This window comes from Silurus meridionalis, chromosome 28 (assembly GCF_014805685.1).
Source record: "Silurus meridionalis isolate SWU-2019-XX chromosome 28, ASM1480568v1, whole genome shotgun sequence".
Classification (NCBI taxonomy): domain Eukaryota; kingdom Metazoa; phylum Chordata; class Actinopteri; order Siluriformes; family Siluridae; genus Silurus; species Silurus meridionalis.
Window position 1 is genome coordinate 10,438,721 of NC_060911.1, and position 19,991 is coordinate 10,458,711.

The window sequence follows — 19,991 nt, forward strand, 5'->3', positions numbered from 1 at the left end:
GTGTTCAATAGTGTTGAGGTCAGAGCTCTAAAGCAGGAGATCTTCCACTCCAAACCATGCAGAGCATATCTTCCTGGAGCTGGAGCTTTGTGCACATTGTCATGCTGGAACAGGATTGAGTCTCCTAATACAATTGAAGGGAAATTGTAATGCTACAGCATCCATTGATATCCTATACACTTTAGTGTTTGAGAAGAACCTCATATAATCAGGTGTCCTAATATTTTCGCCCATACTGTATAGTGTGTGTATATCAATATTTTTTTTTTCTAAAAATGACATTATTTTGAACGCGATTCGTTCTGTTGATGAATTTTCGGTAACAGCAGCTCTGACAGGGCATGGTTGCTGTTTTCAATACACTATTGTTTCTGAAGCGAAAAAGCCTGCACTTGTGTAAAAATCACAATCATCTGATGGATTTTTCTTTAAGGAGCCATTCACTGAACATTTATAGGAGAAGTCTCCAGTGTCAGAATTAAAGCTGCAGCATTACTTTTTATTTTTTCTCTCAACTATATGGCGAGAGAAGGTCTGTTTCGTGAATGTTGAATTTAACTATAAATGACTCAAAAGTACAATATTCTTTCATTAGTACAAACGTGTCTTTGTTGAGACACTTGCTGTGGATCAGAGGAATTAAACACTTCAGGATGTGTGGATGTGGTTTGAGTGAACACTCTGTTGTTGATTATTTTCCCATGACTGCGTTTCTAATGTTGGCCTTTTTTTCTTTCTCTTTTCAGCCTCTGTGATGTTCAACTTTGCTGATGCCGCGACAATAAAGAAAGTGGTTTATGCTCTGCCACGAGTCGGAGTCGGCACGAACTTCGGCCTTCCTCAGACCAGGTGTGTGTGTGTGTGTGTGTGTGTGTGTGTGTGTGTGTGTGTGTGTGTGTGTGTGTGTGTGTGTGTGTGTGTGTAGGTGTGTAAATGTGTGTGTTTCTTGCTCTATGTGGATTTAGCACATTGAGTTTACTGTGTAGTGTTTTGTAAATGAGAAAATGAATGAGATTGTGAGAGAGAGAGAGAGAGAGAGAGAGAGAGCGTGAGTATGTGTGAGTGTGTAGGGGGGTTGGTGTGTTGGTGTACCATAGTCTAATTAGCTTCACACAAACACAATTCACATCATTTATTTATCTCCCTGACTGAGAAGTAAATCGAGGGTGTACAGCGCCTGCAGGGCAAAGTGAAGTAAAACAGACACACACACACACACTTTCAGCACTACCAGTACTAGCAGCTAAAGATCCTACAAAAAAGCTAAAGATCCTACTGATATTTCATTATAATTCTGTTCTTATTTATTACTTTACATTGGAATTTGGAAGTGGAATTTCGAAATGTTCATGTTTCCCTTTTACATTACACTAATTTTTTCAGGAAACCATTTATTACCTTTCTTTGAAATTTACCTCTGATCACATTCCTGGGACATTTTTTTAAAAAGATTTTCTAAAATTATTCCCTTCCATTATATTCCATAGAATTTTTTCCTTGACTCTAAGCTCAGATCACTTTTTTCCCCCTTAACCTGCCCTGAAATTCTTCTCATATGCCTCAAACTTTGCTTTTCCCCAAAACATTACAAAAGTTGGCTTCATATTCTTTTAAAACATCTTTAATATTCAAACTTTTTCAGCTGAAATTTGTCACATGTCTCTAATTGCTCCCTTTCGAATAAGCAGCTACAATTAAATCTACTAAAATAAAATTAAACTATGCACATTTAAAATGTTAAATATCTTGGGTTTTTGTTTGATTATTATTTTAATTTGGAATGAATTATGCAGAATAGAATATAAGATTATCAAAAAATTGTTTTTGATATTTGTACTAATCCCAAGCTTGATATAATTCACATAAATTTTTTTGCCATAGATTTATTTCTAGAGAGAATCCAAATCAATCAAATTTCAATCAAATTTGAGAAAGAAGTAAACATTTGATGTATAATCTGTTTGTTTTGGTGAAGTAACATCCTTCCATTTATTTATGGTCCTTATGAAAGAATAATTCAGATTATCATTCTCATCATTATTTCTAGTTCAATATTTCTTATTATTAACTTCTTTATAATGTAAAAAAAAAAAAAAAAAAAAAACATCAACATGAGCATTGTTAATAATTCTCCCTTAAATGTAATGATTTTAACAATCTTGTTAAACATCTCTAATATCTGTAACGGATTTTAAAACTTTTTCTCTGTCCAGTTCCACAGTCTTTCCATGCGGTTTTTCACTCCATAATTTCGTGGCATTCCTCCGACATTCCCCCTTTGGCATTCCTGCATCACTTTTTTTCAGCCTTCCTTAAATTCTCTGTAAACGATGTGAACCTTCCATCAGGCGTTAATGAGTGTAATCACACACCCTGGCAGTGATGAATTCTCTAATTTGGCTTTCTGTTAATGGGACGCTGGGTCATTTATTTTTGTGTCCATGAGTGAGTAGCATTTAGCATAACATTGCCGTCAGACACGCACACACACACACACAGACAGGCATGCGCACACACATTTGCACTTCAACACACTTAATGTACTTTAAAACAGTGGTGTGTGTGTCCATATGGTGGAACGCTTAATGTGTATAAAGCAGATGCTCTGGAGTCACTGATCAAACACTAACTGTGTCATTGTGTTCAGCTCATCCTTAATTACTCAAAAATCTGTTGTTTTTAAATGAGACAGATTTAGTTCATATCTCTTTACTATAGGTTCTGGGTTGCCAGGTCTGAGCAAAATGTCCACCCCTAACTCTTACTGAAAAGACCTGGATAATTCTAGTTGAAAAACGCTCAGGCAAAATGTTCCTTCTTTTTTCTTACCGTGATTTCTGACTTGCATCGTGACTTTTTGTGATCACCTGACATTATATTATCCAGTCTGCTCTAGGCTAGTTCTCTCACACTCCTGTTTGCTCTAAATTTTATACCAGAAATGGTTTTGTAGGTCTAAGATATATTGTCCACACTTGCATTTAGGCTATTTTCTTGCAGTGATTTATTCGCTTTAATTCCTATTATTCGCCTTAAAACACAATCTTGCCGGATATTTCCAGACCTCCATTTCCAGAATAGGTTTTGTCCCTTTTTTTTTTTTTTTTTTTACTAAAATTAGCACAACTAAAAAAAAAAGGCTGAAAGTTCTAAACTCTTTCTTGTACTTCTGTTTGGAAAAGCTTGGATTCCCAAAGCAAGGGCATGTTTGTGTGGCTACAACCGAGCTTTTTTTGCGTAAATAGCAATTTTTATAAATACAATATCCGGTATGTTGCGTTGTTTTTTTCTTGCTGAGGCTAAGTTTTTTTTTTTCTTTTTGGGTAACAGTATTAAAAATAATGCAACCAGGAACTCGAGCAAAGACAGGAACTGGAGAATGCATAATTCTACATATTCATGTTTGGTACTTACTAAATCTTAACGTGTTGTAGAGAGGACATTTTGAAAATTTTATTGAAACTATTGTTTCTCCCGGACACAGGCGGATTTCTCTGGCGACTCCTAAACAGTTATTCAAAGCCTCTAACATGACTCAACGCTGGCAGAAACGCGAACTCTCTAACTTCGAGTACCTCATGTTCCTCAACACCATTGCAGGTAATATCGCACAGAACTCGAACACCAGTACATTTACAGCTCATATTTAAATTGTAGCTTCCACCGAGAAATAGGAAACTGTATCATCACTAGGAAAACATGTAAAAGGGGGGAATTTAGGAATCGGTTAGTCTGTGACAGTTCAGTGACACGATGTCTACCTCATCTCCAGGACGCACGTATAATGACCTCAATCAGTATCCTGTATTTCCCTGGATCATCAGCAACTACGACAGCGAAGAGCTCGACCTCACACTGCCCAGCAACTACAGAGACCTGAGCAAGGTATTCACACACACACACACACACACACACACTCACAAATTTGAGTTAATTTTTTTTATTTTCAGTCTAACTATATTCAGCTTTAGTGTTTGCACAGGTGGAGAGAGGACAGACGGACTCAGAGAGAGGGACAGATAAAAAGTTTCACAAATTTTCTAAAATGAACAGATGAGAGAAACAGACAGAGAAATAGACAACGAGAGAAAGACATTGCTGAGGGAGAGAGAGAGAGAGAGAGAGAGAGAGAGAGAGAGAGATGCAACAGCCTGGGTGAAAAGGGCAGACAGATTGAGAATCACAGATAGACAGACAGAGAGCAGGATAGATGGAGGGACACAAAAACTTGCTAATAAAGACAGACAGATTAAGAGAGAGAGTCAAAAACTGTCAAAGAGAGAGGGACAGATGATTAGAAAGACATGACTAAGAGAGAGAAAGTGGGGCTAAATAAGACAAACAGAAAGAGAGTGGAAGAGATACAAAGAAACACAAAGAATCTCTCTATCCATTGACCTATCTATGTACATGTGTAACTGTCTGTCTGTCTATTTATTTATCCATGCATTTTACTGTGTGTGTGTGTGTGTGTGTGTGTGTGTGTGTGTGTGTGTGTGTGTGTGTGTGTGTGTGTTAAAGCTGCAGGCGTGTATGTTTGTGTCTCACACTCTGCACTTGTCTTCCCACCTCCACTCAGTCTGGCCACACTGTTTCCCTGAGGAGCCAATTATCACACACATGCACACACACACACATGCACACGCACAAACACACATGCACAGTTGCTGCCTTGGTATCTTGTTTCTATCTTTTTTTTTATTTTGTTTTCTGTCTATAAGTATTTGTGTGTGTATGGGGGTGTTTGGATGAGAACTAATTAGACTCCACTTTCTTTGATCTCACAATTAAATGTATAATTGCACACATTTTTGGATACTATTACACTTGTTCCCTGCTCTTTGTTTTTCCTTCCTTTTTCTCATCTCACCTGGTTTTTCGATTTTTTTTTTTTTTTTTTATGAATCTCAGTCAGAGAGCATCAAAACACCTTTCTAGGAGTGTGTGTGGTGCCCATGAATGTGATCTTCTGCACATCGCTGGCAGATTGATGACCTGGGAGCGTCTGCAGGTTGTTGTCAGAACCCATCTTAAGTGTTCCTGGTGCTCCCATTATGAGAGCAGTGCTGTAATCTTGGTTTTCAAGCATTTCTCGATTTCCAGATCCTTGTATTTGCTTTTGTGGTCTGCTGCAGCATGACATCACTCCGTCTTTGGTTGGCTACTATGGTCTGGTTGGTGACGATTTGTTTGGCTTACTTGTACGGAAGTGATGTTTGAGATGTTCTTCTGCCTTGTTGGATTGCCAGATTCTGCACTGAGTGCCAGGTCCTGTAAAGTGTATTGTTGAGCACTCTCTGAGTCAGTGTGGCGTGTGTGTCAGTGAGTAGTGTGGCGTGTGTGTCAGTGAGTAGTGTGGCGTGTGTGTCAGTGAGTAGTGTGGCGTGTGTGTCAGTGAGTAGTGTGACGTGTGTGTCAGTGAGTAGTGTGGCGTGTTGGTCAGTGTGGCGTATGTGTCAGTGTGGCGTGTGTCAGTGTAGAGTGTGTGCCACTGTGGAGTGTGTGTCAAGTGTGGAGTGTATCAGTGTGGGGTGTGAGTCAATTTGAAGTGAGTCAGTGAGGGGTGTGTATCAGTGTGCACAGTGTGTCAGTGAGTAGTGTGTGTCAGCTAGTAGTATCTGTCAGTAAGTAGCGCGTGTCAGTGTGGAGTGTGTGTCGACGTGGAGTGTGTCAGTGAGTACAGTGTGTGTCAGTGAGTACAGTAGTATGTGTTAGTGTGGACAGTGTGTGTTAGTGAGTACAGTAGTATGTCTTAGTAAGTACATTCATGTCAGTGAGTACAGTAGTGTCAGTGAGTAGTTTGTTGGTGAGTACAGTAGTGTGTCAGTGAGTACAGTGTCCTAGTAAGTAAAGTAGTATGTGTCAGTGAGTACAGTAGTGTGTTTATAGGAACACAGTGTCAGTGTGTAGTGTCATTGAGTACTATGTGTTAGTAAGTACAGTGGGTGTTAGTGAGTACAGTAGTGTGTGATAGTAAGTACAGTAGTGTCAGTGAGTACAGTAGTGTGTTCATGTGAACACAGTGTCAGTGTGTAGTGTGTTAGTGAGTAGAGTAGTGTGTGTTAGTGAGTAAAGTAGTGTGTCAGTGTATTAGTGTAGTAGTGTGTCAGTGAGTACAGTGTGTGAGTAAGTACAGTAGTGTCAGTGAATACAGTTTGTTGGTGAGTAAAAGTATGTCAGTGCGTACAGTGTCCTAGTGAGCACAGTGTCAGTGTGTAGTGTCAGTGAGTACCGTGTTAGTGAGTACAGTAGTGTGTGTTAGTGAGTACAGTGTCCTAGTGAGTCCAGTGTCCTAGTGAGTACAGTGTGTCAGTGAGTACAGTAGTGTGTCAGTGAGTACAGTAGTGTGTTAGTGAGGACAGTAGTGTGTCAGTGAGTACAGTAGTGTGTTAGTGAGTACATTCATGTCAATGAGTACAGTAGTTAGAGAGTACAGTAGTGTGTGTGTTAGTGAGTACAGTTGTGTGTGTCAGTGAGTAGTGTCCTAGTTAATACAGAGTGTCAGTGAGTACATTCATGTGTTAGTGAGTACAGTAGTATGTAATTGAGTACATTGTGTTAGTGAGTACAGTGTTTCAATTCGAATCATTTTTATTTGTATAGCACTTTTAACAATGAACATTGTCTCAGAGCAGCTTTACACAGATAATGTGGTGATAAAAATGAATAAGATGTTGTTTATAAGTGTAAGTTTGTCCCTGATGAGCAAAACGGTAGAGACAGTGGCAAGTAAAACCTCCCTGTGTCAGTGAGTACAGTGTGTCAGTGAGTACATTAGTGTGTTAGTGAGTACATTAGTGTGTCAGTGAGTACAGTGTGTCAGTGAGTACATTAGTGTGTTAGTGAGTACATTAGTGTGTCAGTGAGTACAGTGTGTTAGTGAGTACATTAGTGTGTTAGTGAGTACATTAGTGTGTCAGTGAGTACAGTGTGTCAGTGAGTACATTAGTGTGTCAGTGAGTACAGTTTGTTAGTGAGTACAGTGTGTGTTATTGAGTACAGTGGTGTGTGTCAGTGAGTACATTTACATTTGCGGAATTTAGCAAATGTCGAGAGTGACGTACAAAAGTGCTTTTAGTCTCTAGCAAAGAATAAATCTACACTGTTACCCTAGATTATGAACGTAATATAAATATAACTTTTGAATTCTACAAACTTGGAAAATGCTAATTACCATACAGTACAGTGTGTGTTAGTGAGTGCAATAGTGTGTCAGTGAGTACAGTGTGTGTCATTGAGTACAGTAGTGTTAGTGAGTACAGTGCAGTAGTGTGTTAGTCAAGACAAGTTTATTTCTATTGCGCTTTTCACAACGGACATTGTCTCAAAGCAGCTTTACAGAATTTAAGTCAAGGTGAGCGGTGTTTATTTATCCCTGATGAGCAGCCATGGCGACTGTGGCAAGGAAAAACTCCCTTAGATGTTATGAGGAAGAAAACTTGAGAGGAACCAGACTCAAAAGAGAAACCTATCTTCATTTGGGTGACATCAAGGGTGTGATTATAAATCTAATACAGAATACAATACAGAACACTGGAGAGTGAGAACTAACATGTGCACTGGAATGTAAGATTATGAGTAATGTACTTTCTACAGTCTTATACAGTCAGTTGAGATTATGGAACCAGGAGCTACTGAGCAACTCATAAATCATAAATTGTTGCCATCAACATAGATCCAACACCAGCTTCTCCATGCCACTCAAAGAGGTCCAATGTCAAAACTCTACATGAGGTGGAATCCAAATGGCGCTGGTACGTCTCTAGATGGTTCGGGATGTTTGCGTGGTCGGCATCTACCTCTTTAAAGGTCCACAATCTTCATGAGGTGGGACATGACTGGAGCTGGCGCAACCTGAGGATGCCTCAGGATGGGTGGAGAAAGAGAAGCAGTGGAGAGGAATTAGCGTAGCTGCTGTTCATGATGTTAACAAGCACAAGTTGATAATGTGCATGTGATCAGATGTACTGGAGCAGAAGATATGTGATGTGTGTTATGTATATGCCTTGCTAAAAAGATACGTTTTTAATCGGCACTTAAACTGGGAGAGTGTGTCTGAGCCCCCAACCACTGTCAGGAGGACTATTCCACAGTTTAGGAGCTAAATGTCAAGTCAAGTCAAGAGGCTTTTATTTTCATTTCTACTATACACAATGTTCTACCACCTTTAGTGGACTTTGCTATTCCAGGAACTACTAGGAGTCTAAAGTTTTGAGATCTTAAGAAGCGTGAGGGATTGTAGCGTGTTAGAAGACTGGATAGATACATGGGAGATAAACCATTTAATATTTTGTAAGTAAGTAGCAGTAGTTTGCAGTCGATTCAAAACTTAACAGGTAGCCAGTGTAGGGATGATAAAATTGGGGTTATATGATCATATTTTCTCGACCTTGTGAGAACTCTGGCTGCTGCATTCTGGACTTACTGTAGCTTGTTTATTAATGATGCAGGACATCCACCTAGTAATGCATTACAATAGTCCAGTCTGGAGGTCATGAACGCATAGACGAGCTTTTCTGCATCAGATATAGACATGTTTCTTAGTTTAGCAATATTTCAAAGGTGGAAGAAGGCTGTTTTTGTAACATGGTTGATATGATTTTTAAAAGACAAGTTGGTGTCTAAAATAATTCCCAGATCTTTTACTGTTAAACTAGTAGTTAGAGTACATCCGTCTAAATGCAGGTTGAAATGCTGGCGCTTCTGTGTACTGTTTTTTAGGCTGATGAGCAAAATCTCTGTTTAATCAGAATTTTACAATAGAAAGTTATGAGTCATCCAATCTTTAAATTCTTTAACAAACCCAGTTATACGAGCCAATTGAGCTTTATCGTTTGGTTTCGATGAGATATATAGTTGGGTATCATCAGTATAACAGTGAAGGCTAATCCCATGCCTTCTAATAATATTTCCCAAGGGAAGCATGTACATTGTGAAACGGAGGGGTCCTAGAACTGAACCTTGTGGCACCCCATAATTTACTTGTATTAACCTAGATAGCTCTCTATTTAAGTCTACAAAATGATAACAATCAGACAGGTAGGATTTAAACCAGCTTAATGCCTGACCCTGAATGCCGATGTAATTCTGTAAACGATCCTGTGGAAGATCATGATCTATAGTGTTGAATGCAGCACTAGGATCTAGCAAAACTAACAAATAGATGTAGCCTTGGTCTGAAGCTAAAAACAGGTCATTAGTGATTTTAACTAGAGCAGTTTCTGTGCTGTGATGGGGCCTGAAACCTGACTGAAACTCTTTAAAGATATTGTTCTCTTGTAAGTAGGAACATAACTGGGCAGACACAATCTTTTCTAAAATCCTAGACATAAATGGGAGATTTAAAATGGGTCTGTAATTTGATAGTGTGTTTGGATCCAAATTAGGTTTTTTAATGAGGGGCTTAATAACTGCTAATCTGAGGGGTTTATGGACATGACCTAAAGATAGTGAGGAGTTAATAATATTCAGAAGAGGCTCACCAGCTGTATGTAACACTTCTTTCAGTAGTTTAGTTGGAATGGGATCTAACAGACATGTTGTTGATTTGGCTTTGGTAATAACATCATACAGCTTTTCCTGTCCTATACGTGTAAAGCAGTGTAGTAAGTGAGTTTATTTGTGTTAGTGAGTATATTTGTGATTTAGTGAGTACAGTGTGTGTTAGAGTACATTAGTGTGTGTCAGTGAGTATTGTGTGTTAGTGAGAAAATCTTTGTGTTTTTGAGTACAGTAGTGTGTGTCAGTAAGTACAGTGTGTGATTAAGTAGTGTGTGTTACTGTTGATCTGGCCCGTGTTACTGTGTGCTGTTTGTGATCGATCTCCTCCTCCTCCAGAAGAATGCTCTTTACCCATCCTACATTAAAATGACAACTGAGCATCCCAGCGTGTATTTAAAACCAACCCACATACACACACACACACACACACGGCCCCACCCCACCCCACCCCACTCCACCCCACTCCATTCCACCCCACTCCATTCTATAGTAACAGTGTGAGAGCATGCACTCTGTGTAATGGTGTTCAGGATCAAGGGAATAAATCAGAGCGAGGGAGCGCTAATGGAAGATAGACGAGTGCGGAGGCAGGCGAATGTACACTTACGCACTTTAGCAAGAACGCTAACGGGGCACTCCCTCACTGATTTATTGAGCTGATGAGGAAGAAAATAAAGAATTTCCTTCCAGAGATTACCAAAAGAGCTTGTTTTATGTCATTGTTAATATCGATTTATTATTGTTAGCTTTAGCGTGTTAGCAGCAGCTATTCCCATACAGAATTTATCTGCCAATAAAGTACAGTTTATTACATGATTGTTGTTATTATTTTTAAATGTATTTTAGAAACCGATTAATTATAAGTAGGGTGTAATTAAATAGTTATTATGTGTAATTTATTTGGCACGATTGTACACTTTTTTGTTCATTACTTTTTTTGTAATTATAAATAATTTATTATTATTACTCTGATTTATTTGTGTAAATATATTTATTTACTTTTATATTTTTTTAATTTAATGTCAGAGTCGAAAGGCATTCGCACAAGCAGGATCAATTGTGTGTCTCCCTTTCTGTCTCTCCCACACACACACACACACACACACAGAATTAAGTCAGTGTGTAATGGTTTTGCCCTCAGGTTGTTGGTTGGGTTGTGTTTGTTCTGCATTTCATCCACAAAGTTAAAACAAAACAAGTCCATCTCCTGCTTGCTTTCTCTCAATGCTTCTCTTTTTCTCTCTCTCTCAGAGACACACACACACACACACACACACACACACACACACACACACACACGTGCACGTCTTGTCTCTTTCTTTTGGTCCTGACAGCTTTGCTTCTGTGTTCAGTCAAACCTTCAGCCCTGAGGGAGTGAATCAGAATCAAAGACAGTCAGAGAGAAAACAAGGTAGACAACGAGAGCTGTGTGTGTGTGTGTGTGTGTGTGTGTGTGTGTGTGTGTGTGTGTGCGCATTTGTCTGGGTACCACAGTCGTCTTTATTACAGCTGTTGTATTCACATTGTCGACACAAGCCCTCTCACTGCTGTGACTAGTCGAGCGTATATTCATCTGTGCGTGTGTGTGTGTGTTCCCTTCTTCCCCCCGTGTCTCTCTCGTCGCATGTCGTTGTTGCTTTGATAGAAACAGGTCATGCGCGACCTTTAACACTGTGAGCTGGAATTGCTGTAGAGCCTGTGTGGCGCGTCTTCACGTCCCCCGAGGGCCCAGAACCTCGCTCTATGAATTTATGTTCTTTCTGTCGACCCCCTCGTCTGACTTTCTTATCATGACCTTTGACCCCTTCGTTGCACAGACACACACAGCTTCATGCTGGTGTAAGACTGTATACTGAGACTCCACCCGCATTCGGCTTGGTTCCGTTGAATTCAGATGAATTTGTTTAGCATGGCGGTGTGAGGATGAATCTGCTGGGGCAGCCATTTCTGGGTCAGTGGGGGCGGAGCTTAAGTCACACTCCATCAGGCAAGATTAGGGTTCAGTTAAAATTGAAAAGTGTTTAAATTACATGTAATCAGCCAAATACAGACAGGGCATTAGTTATCCTTTATCACCTGCATGAGCTTAAGGTACACAAAGTCAGACAAAATTAGGGCGGAGCTTAATCAGCACTTGATGGGCAATTGAATTAAATCAACCAAATGAGGGACATGCTTAAGGTAATCACTCTAAAAGCAGGCGGGGCTTGAGCTACATGTAACCATTCTAAAGAGGGTGGGGCTTAAGATAGATGTAATCAGTCTAAGAGAGGGTGGGGTTTAAGTTTAAGTTTAAAATATCACTGTAATACAGTGTGGGTATCACTCTAAAAGTGGGCAGGGATTAAGATACATGTGATCAGTCTAAGAGAGGGTGGGGTTTAAGCTACATGTAGTCACGCTAAAAGAGGGTGGGGCTTAAGATACACGTATTCACACTAAAAGTGGGCTGGGTTGTAATTTAAAAGAGGGCTGGGCTTATGCTATACAATCAATTTGAAAAGGGCGGGCTTGAGGTACATGTAATCAGTCTAATAGAGGGTGGGGCTTAAAGTAGACATTATACATGTTATCATTCAAAATTGGGCATAGCTTAAGGCACAAAACTAGTTGAATGTAAATAGACAAGCAGAGAAAAGGGTACACACACAAACACAAAGTTACATTTAAATGATTGTAATGGAGGCTTCGCTATTTAAGGTCAGAAACCCTCGATAAAGTGAATTTAATTAGATTTAATTAGCATATTGTGGACTATAATTAACGTTTTATGGTTAAATCAGGCTTGAGCATCACTGTGTAACACACAATCACTGCTACACACACACACACACACACACACACAGGTTCCATTTTATCTTTCTAACCACAAAGATATCATTACTGTAGATAGTAAAGTATGTTCATTCTCGTAGACAAAAGCTTTGCATGGTTTATAGAGGGCAGGGGCAGTTGGGGGTGTGTGTAATGTGTGTTGAGAATAACAGGACATAAGACAGACACAAGGAGAGTGGAAAGACAGGTGAGGTGAAAACTGGGACGAGTACACAGAGAAAGAGGACATGGGAAGGGGAACAGTAAATAGAAATGGTGGGCTGTAGAATAAGATGTAAATATGTACAAGGAATTTCTACAAATGTAACAAGGACAGGGGGCAGTGGGAAACTATTACTTGGTCACTAGGGAAACAGGAAATGGGGGGAAAAATGGACAGGACTGGGAATGCAGGAACATGGGCAAAGAAGTCAGAGGAAGTAAGATAGGACTTGAAGGAATAAATCGATAAAGGATGATGCGAGGGGAATAGGGAACAAGTGCACCTGCAAAAAAAAAGGAGAGTGGAGACAGGATCCAAAAAGAATATGTAGAGAGGAAAGGGGATAGGCCATAGCTGGCAATCCGATAGGGCACAGGGGAAGGGAGGGGAATGAGAATGAGGATGAGACGGGGCACTGCAGATTTACGGCTCTGTCACCCTCCAGAGTCCCATCAGAGGCACGCTGCTAATTTAAGGGAGAAAACAATATGGAGGGCTCTCGAGGCTTCTCTCGTTTTCTCTTTCTCTCCCTCACACACACACACGCACACACACACGGTGTGTGACAGCGACGTTTTTTATCCCTCACGCTCTTTTTTTTCTGTAATGAGGGCGACGTTATTGCCCCAATAAATCAGCCAGATCTCTGTAATGTTTAATTCAGCGTGTGTGTTCAGCTAGCGGCAGTGCGCTCGCTGTGTCTCTGTCAGACGCACACACACACACACTCAAGCTTCATCTTGAAGTCGCCGTCTGTAGCCTATTACATCTAAATGACTGTAATCTGTTTGAGATCATAAATCCTCCATTAACGAAGATTTAATTAACACACTGTGGATTAGAATTAGCCTTTTATGGTTCAATCTGATAGTATGCTGCACACACACTCTCACACACCCACACACACAATAGGATGCGTGCTTTATGGCTGTATGCTAATCGATATGGGGCTGAATGATTGATCAGCTCTTCATGACACGGCTACAGAGCGAACAAATCGATCCCTCTGCATCCCTCGCTCATTTTAAGGAAGGCCATCATTCCATTAGATCAAAGCTGAGTGTGTGTGCATGTGAGTGTGTGTATGGGGGGTCAGGAGTGCTCACTAGAGGGAAGTAATAAAGATCGAGCAGGACAATAAGCCGCTTTATAAACGAGAATTTAAGTAATGGCTGCAGGATGTATCGGCGTTCGCGGATCGATGAGGCATTAATGCATGCGCGCTCGATGGCCTGATGGATTTTATTGCAGCTTTATTGAGAATTAGCCAAACATGCGCGCGCCCACGCCGGTGCCTTATTTGCGTCAGTCAGCTTCAGGGGGACTTTAATACTGAGCCACGAATGAGCGCGCACCGTTAAATCAGAATAACATCATCTAATATTCATGTGGAAGCATCATGGGGTTTTTTGCTGCGGGGTGTGAAGATTTTCTCTCTGACCGCCTTCCTTTTGTACGCAAACCCACATGCGGCAGAGAACACACAAGAATCTGTACAGATGTTTACAAGACGATTTGGAGAACCTACATATTAGGAATGTGTACTTACGAAAAGACATGTACATGTGAGTGAGGGTTAAAATTTGATTTTTATTTTTATTGCTCTTTTCTTAATGGACATTGTCTCAAAGCAGCTTCACAGAATGTCAGAATCATAGAAGGGTGGCATCAAAAAGTTTCTTCTGCAGAAGCACCTTCTGCGTTTTGCCATGGATCTGCTCAAAGGTGTCGAAAACGGCGGCCTTTAAACCGGATTTTTATGAGAGGGCAAATCCGCAGGGGTCCAATCTGGAGAGTAGGGTGGGTGCAGAAGTGAGATCATGCGTTTCCAGTGAGAAACTCACGTGAGTGTCTATGATGAAATCGCAGACGTTTTAATGCACGTAGTCAAAATATCACCAGATGTACACAGGGTGATGTCTTTTGGCACACTGGCATATGAAGGTCGGTGCTCCCTGTGACTGTGCATGCAGCCTTGTGCTGCCATCTGTTGGCTTGTTACAAAACTAGTCTCGAAATCTTTTGATATCACCTCGTATGTGTATTTATCCCTGATGAGCAAGTCTGGGGTGACTGTAGAAAGGAAAATCTCTTTTAGATGGCATGAGGAAGAAACCTTGAGAGAAACCAGACTCAAAAGGGAAACACAACATTTAGGGGACAGCAAGAGTATGACTCTAAATTATTACAAAATTACAAGTAAGAGAATAAGAAATATAACGAGCACCGGAGTGTGTGATTGTGAGTAATGTCCTTTCTACAGTCTAATGCAGTTAGTTTGAGTTGTGGTGCTACTGAGCAAATCATAAATTAGCTCAACATCTGAGCTACAACATATGTAGATTGTTATTTTAAGTCTTGATTAACAGGTTGTTTATCCTCAAAGTCCAATGTCCAATTTTTTAATGAAGTGGGATCCAACGAAATGGAACCTGGGGATGAAGGGAACCTAAAGGCACAAAAGGAGGGGGACTTTGTGGGGGATATTGGAATAGGACTGACATAAACATAAGGTGAAGGGGGAAGAAGAGGTTCCACAGAAGAGGGCAAAAGAAGGGAATAGGGAGTTAATAAATGTGTTGCAGGAAAGATATAAAGTAGAATAAACTAAAAAGTATGCAGTGGGAACGTGAGATCAGGAGAGGAAAAGATGGACTCTTGGGATTCCCTTAGGACAGACAAGGTGGTCAAGGGAATAGGATGAAGTGATGGAGTACAAACGAAGGGTTAGGGGAAAGGAAGAAGGAGAGAAAAGGACTAGAAGACCAAAGGGATGAGGAGAATGGTAAAGGAGGGAACAAAGGAGGATGGAAAAGGATAGAGCGAGGAAAGTGCTGGAAGGATAGGAAAGTTGAGCAAAATGATGGAACAGGGGAAGAGGAGAGCATAGTGGAGCGAGGATGTGGAAGCGGGACAAGGGGACAAAAATGTGGGAACCAGAAAGAACAGGAAGTGGAAAAAGAATTGGGTACAAGCAACGAAGACAATAAGATGGAAATAGTGGAGAAGTGGAAAATGAAGGAACACAAGGGATAAGAACATTATACAAGAAGACTGAGAATGATGAACACCTACTGAAGGGAGGAATAAAGAAGGGAATGGGGAACAGGATGAAGGAAGAGGACTGGGAAAACAATGAGGTTTTCCTATCCAAGAGGATAGGGAATATGGATGAGTGAAATTGAATAAAGTATATGGTGCAAAGAACACAGAATACACATTCTCATTTTCTTTCGCTCTTTCTCTTTTTCTTTCAGCCAATCGGAGCCCTGAACCCAAAGAGAGCTGCTTTCTTTTCCGAACGCTATGAATCATGGGAAGACGACCAGGTCCCCAAATTCCACTACGGCACACACTATTCCACAGCCAGCTTTACCATGATGTGGCTGCTGAGGATCGTGAGTTTTACACACACACACACACACACACACACACACACACACACACACACACACACACACACACACTGTTTGATGTCCTGCACAACAGACTGCCTGCCCATTAAACCCATTGTTTTAGTTTTATGTGAGCATATTTGCATGGTAGCGCTAATGGTTAAGCTGACTGCAGGCAATTAGTGCTAAAATATTGTCATCATTATTACATCATACTCCTACTTCCCATTTTACACACAATCATAACGCTTCAAATCCTCCACATGTGATTTGCTGTTTTTTTTTTTTTTAAACACTTATTTTATGATTTGTACTAAAGCATATGACTGCTAATTGCTGTGCATAATTTTGCATATGTGTGTGTGTGTGTGTCGGGGTGATTTATGCCATGCTGAATTATAGGCTTATCTCCATGCTAACAAATGCAGTATGCATTTTTCATTTCTCTCGCCATGTCCTGCACACAAAGGGATGAAACTGCAGACCAAGCTGCGTGTTTCTGAAGGATAAAATTGCACAAAGCAAAAAACAACCTTTTTATTGTTCGACATTATATCACACTGAGACAGATTCTTTGTGTACAAAGTGGAAATACTTTCATTTTAACTTCTATCATTTCTAACTTTACGGCGGTTTTGTTAATAATAATAATAATAATCATAATATAATAATAGGGAAAAATGTAAAGTTAGTTTAAAGGTGTGTTCGTGTAGGTGTTATATACAGAGTCTTGTTTGTATTAAATTTGTGACTTAATATTTGTCCTTATGACTAGAAATAAAAAGTTCCTAGTGCCATGATCACTCAGTGTCATGATTAAAATTCCAGGTTCCAAAATTCCAGGAACTTTTAAGACAGGAAATGTTTCATTGGTATTGACCAGAATTTACAGAGTTGCAGGTTAGACTATAACAGGGAAATGAAATGTAGTTAAAAAAAATAATCTTATAGGATAATTTTGGTTAAAACAACCAGATTTAATGCTATTTCAGTTACATGCACACAGCACACTTACTGCAGGGTCACTGAGGCCACGCCCCCCCAACATGGTCTGTTCATTCTTCCATCACATTCCAACACACATCATTTCTTTTAACCTGGCTCAAAATAATGTCAAAAAAGGTCCATCTTGGCAATTTTTGCATTACATTTCTTTTTCAAATTACATAAATATTACATACATTTATGTTTAAAACTTCCTTGTGCTTTTTGAAAGTTATTGTGCAACAAAATTAAAGTAAAAAATAAATCAAAGTAAAAAATATATATATATAAAAAAATATATATATATTTAATGTATTAGTTTGCATGCATGTCAGTTATTCCCAAACAAAATGTTTATATTTATGATCATATGTGATACGGTTTATATACGTTTTGCTACATTTTAAATTAATTCCCAAATACCCAGATGAAGTTCCCATAGAAAGTTTTCAGAAATGTATCAGAAATGTTCTGTCCCTTTGCATCCCTAGTCATTATATACTAGGGTAACAAGTTTGCCAACATCTCTCATGGCTCAAGAAACATGGATTTTAGTCCACATCATCAAAATCTTTCAGTTTCTTTTGATGAACATAAATTTCATTGTTAACATTTATCCAAAATACAGTAAAATCTTTGTAACTATGAATGTCGTATTGTATTGGCGATGTTATTGGCGGGTTTAAGAGAGGTGTCTAGGTCTCAGGTTTTTTTCCACTCAAGTCGTGAGTCTTAGACAGAATTAAGGACGTAAGATGAGATATTTCTGTGCTGCCATTGTTTTACAATTAAATTTATTTCTACGCATTTTTTACTCAAACTTTATGTTCTCTTGTTTGATTAGCAGACAGATTTCCTTCTTTTAAGGATTTGTTTGTAAAACTAAATGATGGAGAAATGGCACAGAAGACCAGAATGGAATGTTACACAATCATTTCAAGAGACGTTAGGGAGTCTTAAAGAGAAGTACTAATATGAAGGAGAACATCATGGGAGTTTTTTAAGAAACATTAAAGGTACAGTAGAGGAATTTTAGGATAATGTTCAGGCATCAGTCGAGTTAATGGAGTATTAAGGAAAATGTTAATCGAGTGGGTCAAGATTTTTACTAACATACTTATATACAGAATACAACTTGCAGTGAAATGTAAACCTAATTGGCTGCCCTGTGCATTATATAAAAATAACTATAAATATGATTTAAAAAATTCTTTTTAAAAAATAATAAAAAATTGTATAGAGCTTTTGACAATGGACAAAGCAGCTTAACACAGATAAAGCAGTAATATAAGTCAGTTAGTGAGGAATGTTCACTAGATAATATCAGAAGGTTTAAGAGATCAGCAGGAATTCAGAAATTTGGATATTTTGAACATTTTCTAAATATTTCTGAACAAAAGGCAAATTTATTACCCATTAAAACATGCTTAATAAACATATTTGTTTTATCATAGTGTTACAGTGTAAATTTGCAAATAAAAGTAACTATCTGAGAAAGAAAGAGAGGTTGAAAGTTAGGGAAGGGATAAGGCAACATATGCAATTGAAACACTAATTTAAATGCAACATTTTTCCTTGGAATGGGTATAAAATCGGAGGGCACGTGTGTGTGAGTCAGGGGGACTCTAAAGTCTATAATTGCTATACTATGTCGTTTTCATGGTCACTTCCTGCAGAGGCATGACATTGATCCCTCTCATTATTATCAGGATTATACTAAAGCCTCTTCAGTGAACAACCTCAGTGTGGCCACTTTATCACACACACACACACACACACACACACACACACACACACACACAGAATGAGACAGAAAAGGCGGGTGCTAGACTCGTTTCATCAGCCTCTGTGTAATTAGGGTCGTTTATTTCCGCCGCTGAATTGCAGTCTAATTAAAAACACTGGACACACAGTGTGATGTAGTCCACATGGTTGTGCTTCACTTCTCTATAGGGGAATCTTCTCTTTATAGAGAAGGTGATACGGGGATAGGGATAATGGAAATGGTAGAGACAAGGCAATAATTCAAAGGAGACCAGAAAGTGGATCTGTGTGCATAATAGGTACTAATCAAGCGTCTTATGTCTGTAGAGTGAGTAGAAAAATATCAGATAATGCAATAGAAATAGAAATATATAATCTCCTTAATGTGTGTGTGTGTGTGTATATATATATATATATATATATATATATATATATAGTGTGAAAAAGTCCTGATTTCTTATTTTTCTGCATGTTTGTCACACGTTAATGTTTCAGATCATCAAACTAATTTAAATATTAGTGAAAGATAACACAAGTGAACACAACATGCGGTTTTTAAATGAAGGTTTTTATTATTGAGGGAAAACAAAACCCAAAACTACTTGGCCCTGTGTGGAAAAGTATTTGCCCCCGTTAAAACTGTGGTTTATCACACCTGAGTTAAATTTCTCTAGCCACACCCAGGCCTGATTACTGCCACACCTGTTCACTATCAAGAAATCAGCTTAAATAGGACCTGCCTGACAAAGTGAAGTAGACCAAAAGATCCTCAAAAGCTAGACATCATGTCGAAATCCAAAGAAATTCAGAAACAAATGAGAAAGAAAGTAATTGAGATCTATTAGTGTGGAAAAGGTTATAAAGACATTTCTAAAGCTTTGGGACTCCAGTGAACCACACTGAAAGCCAATTATTCACAAATGGCAAAAACATGGAACAGTGGAGAACCTTCCCAGGAGTGGCCGGCCGACCAAAATTACCCCAAGAGCACAGCGACGACTCATACAGGAGGTCATAAAAGACCCCACAACAACATCCAAAAAACTGCAGGTCTCACTTGCCTCAGTTAAGGTCAGTGTTCATGACTCCACCATGAGAAAAAGACGTCAAAAATGGTCTGCATGGCAGAGTTCCAAGACGAAAACCGCTGCTGAGCAAAAATAACATAAAGGCTTGTTTCAGGTTTGGCAGAAAACATCTTGATGATCCCCAAGACTTTTGGGAAAATACTCTGTGGACTGATGAGACAAAAGTTTAACTTTTTGGAAGGTGTGTGTCCCATTACATCTGGTATAAAAGTAACACCGCAT

The 19,991-nt window shown here is 39.3% G+C and overlaps 1 protein-coding gene across 2 annotated transcripts in view; it reads left to right on the plus strand.

Moving 5' to 3' along the window:
• The window catches only part of lrba (LPS responsive beige-like anchor protein), a 208,705-nt gene that overhangs the window by 146,148 nt on the left and 42,566 nt on the right, over window positions 1–19,991 (plus strand). For both annotated transcript variants that reach the window (XM_046843284.1, XM_046843283.1), the window contains 4 exons: window positions 747–849; window positions 3,485–3,600; window positions 3,773–3,885; window positions 15,796–15,936. In XM_046843284.1, coding sequence (XP_046699240.1) covers window positions 747–849; window positions 3,485–3,600; window positions 3,773–3,885; window positions 15,796–15,936 — 473 coding nt within the window. The remainder of the gene's footprint in view (window positions 1–746; window positions 850–3,484; window positions 3,601–3,772; window positions 3,886–15,795; window positions 15,937–19,991) is intronic.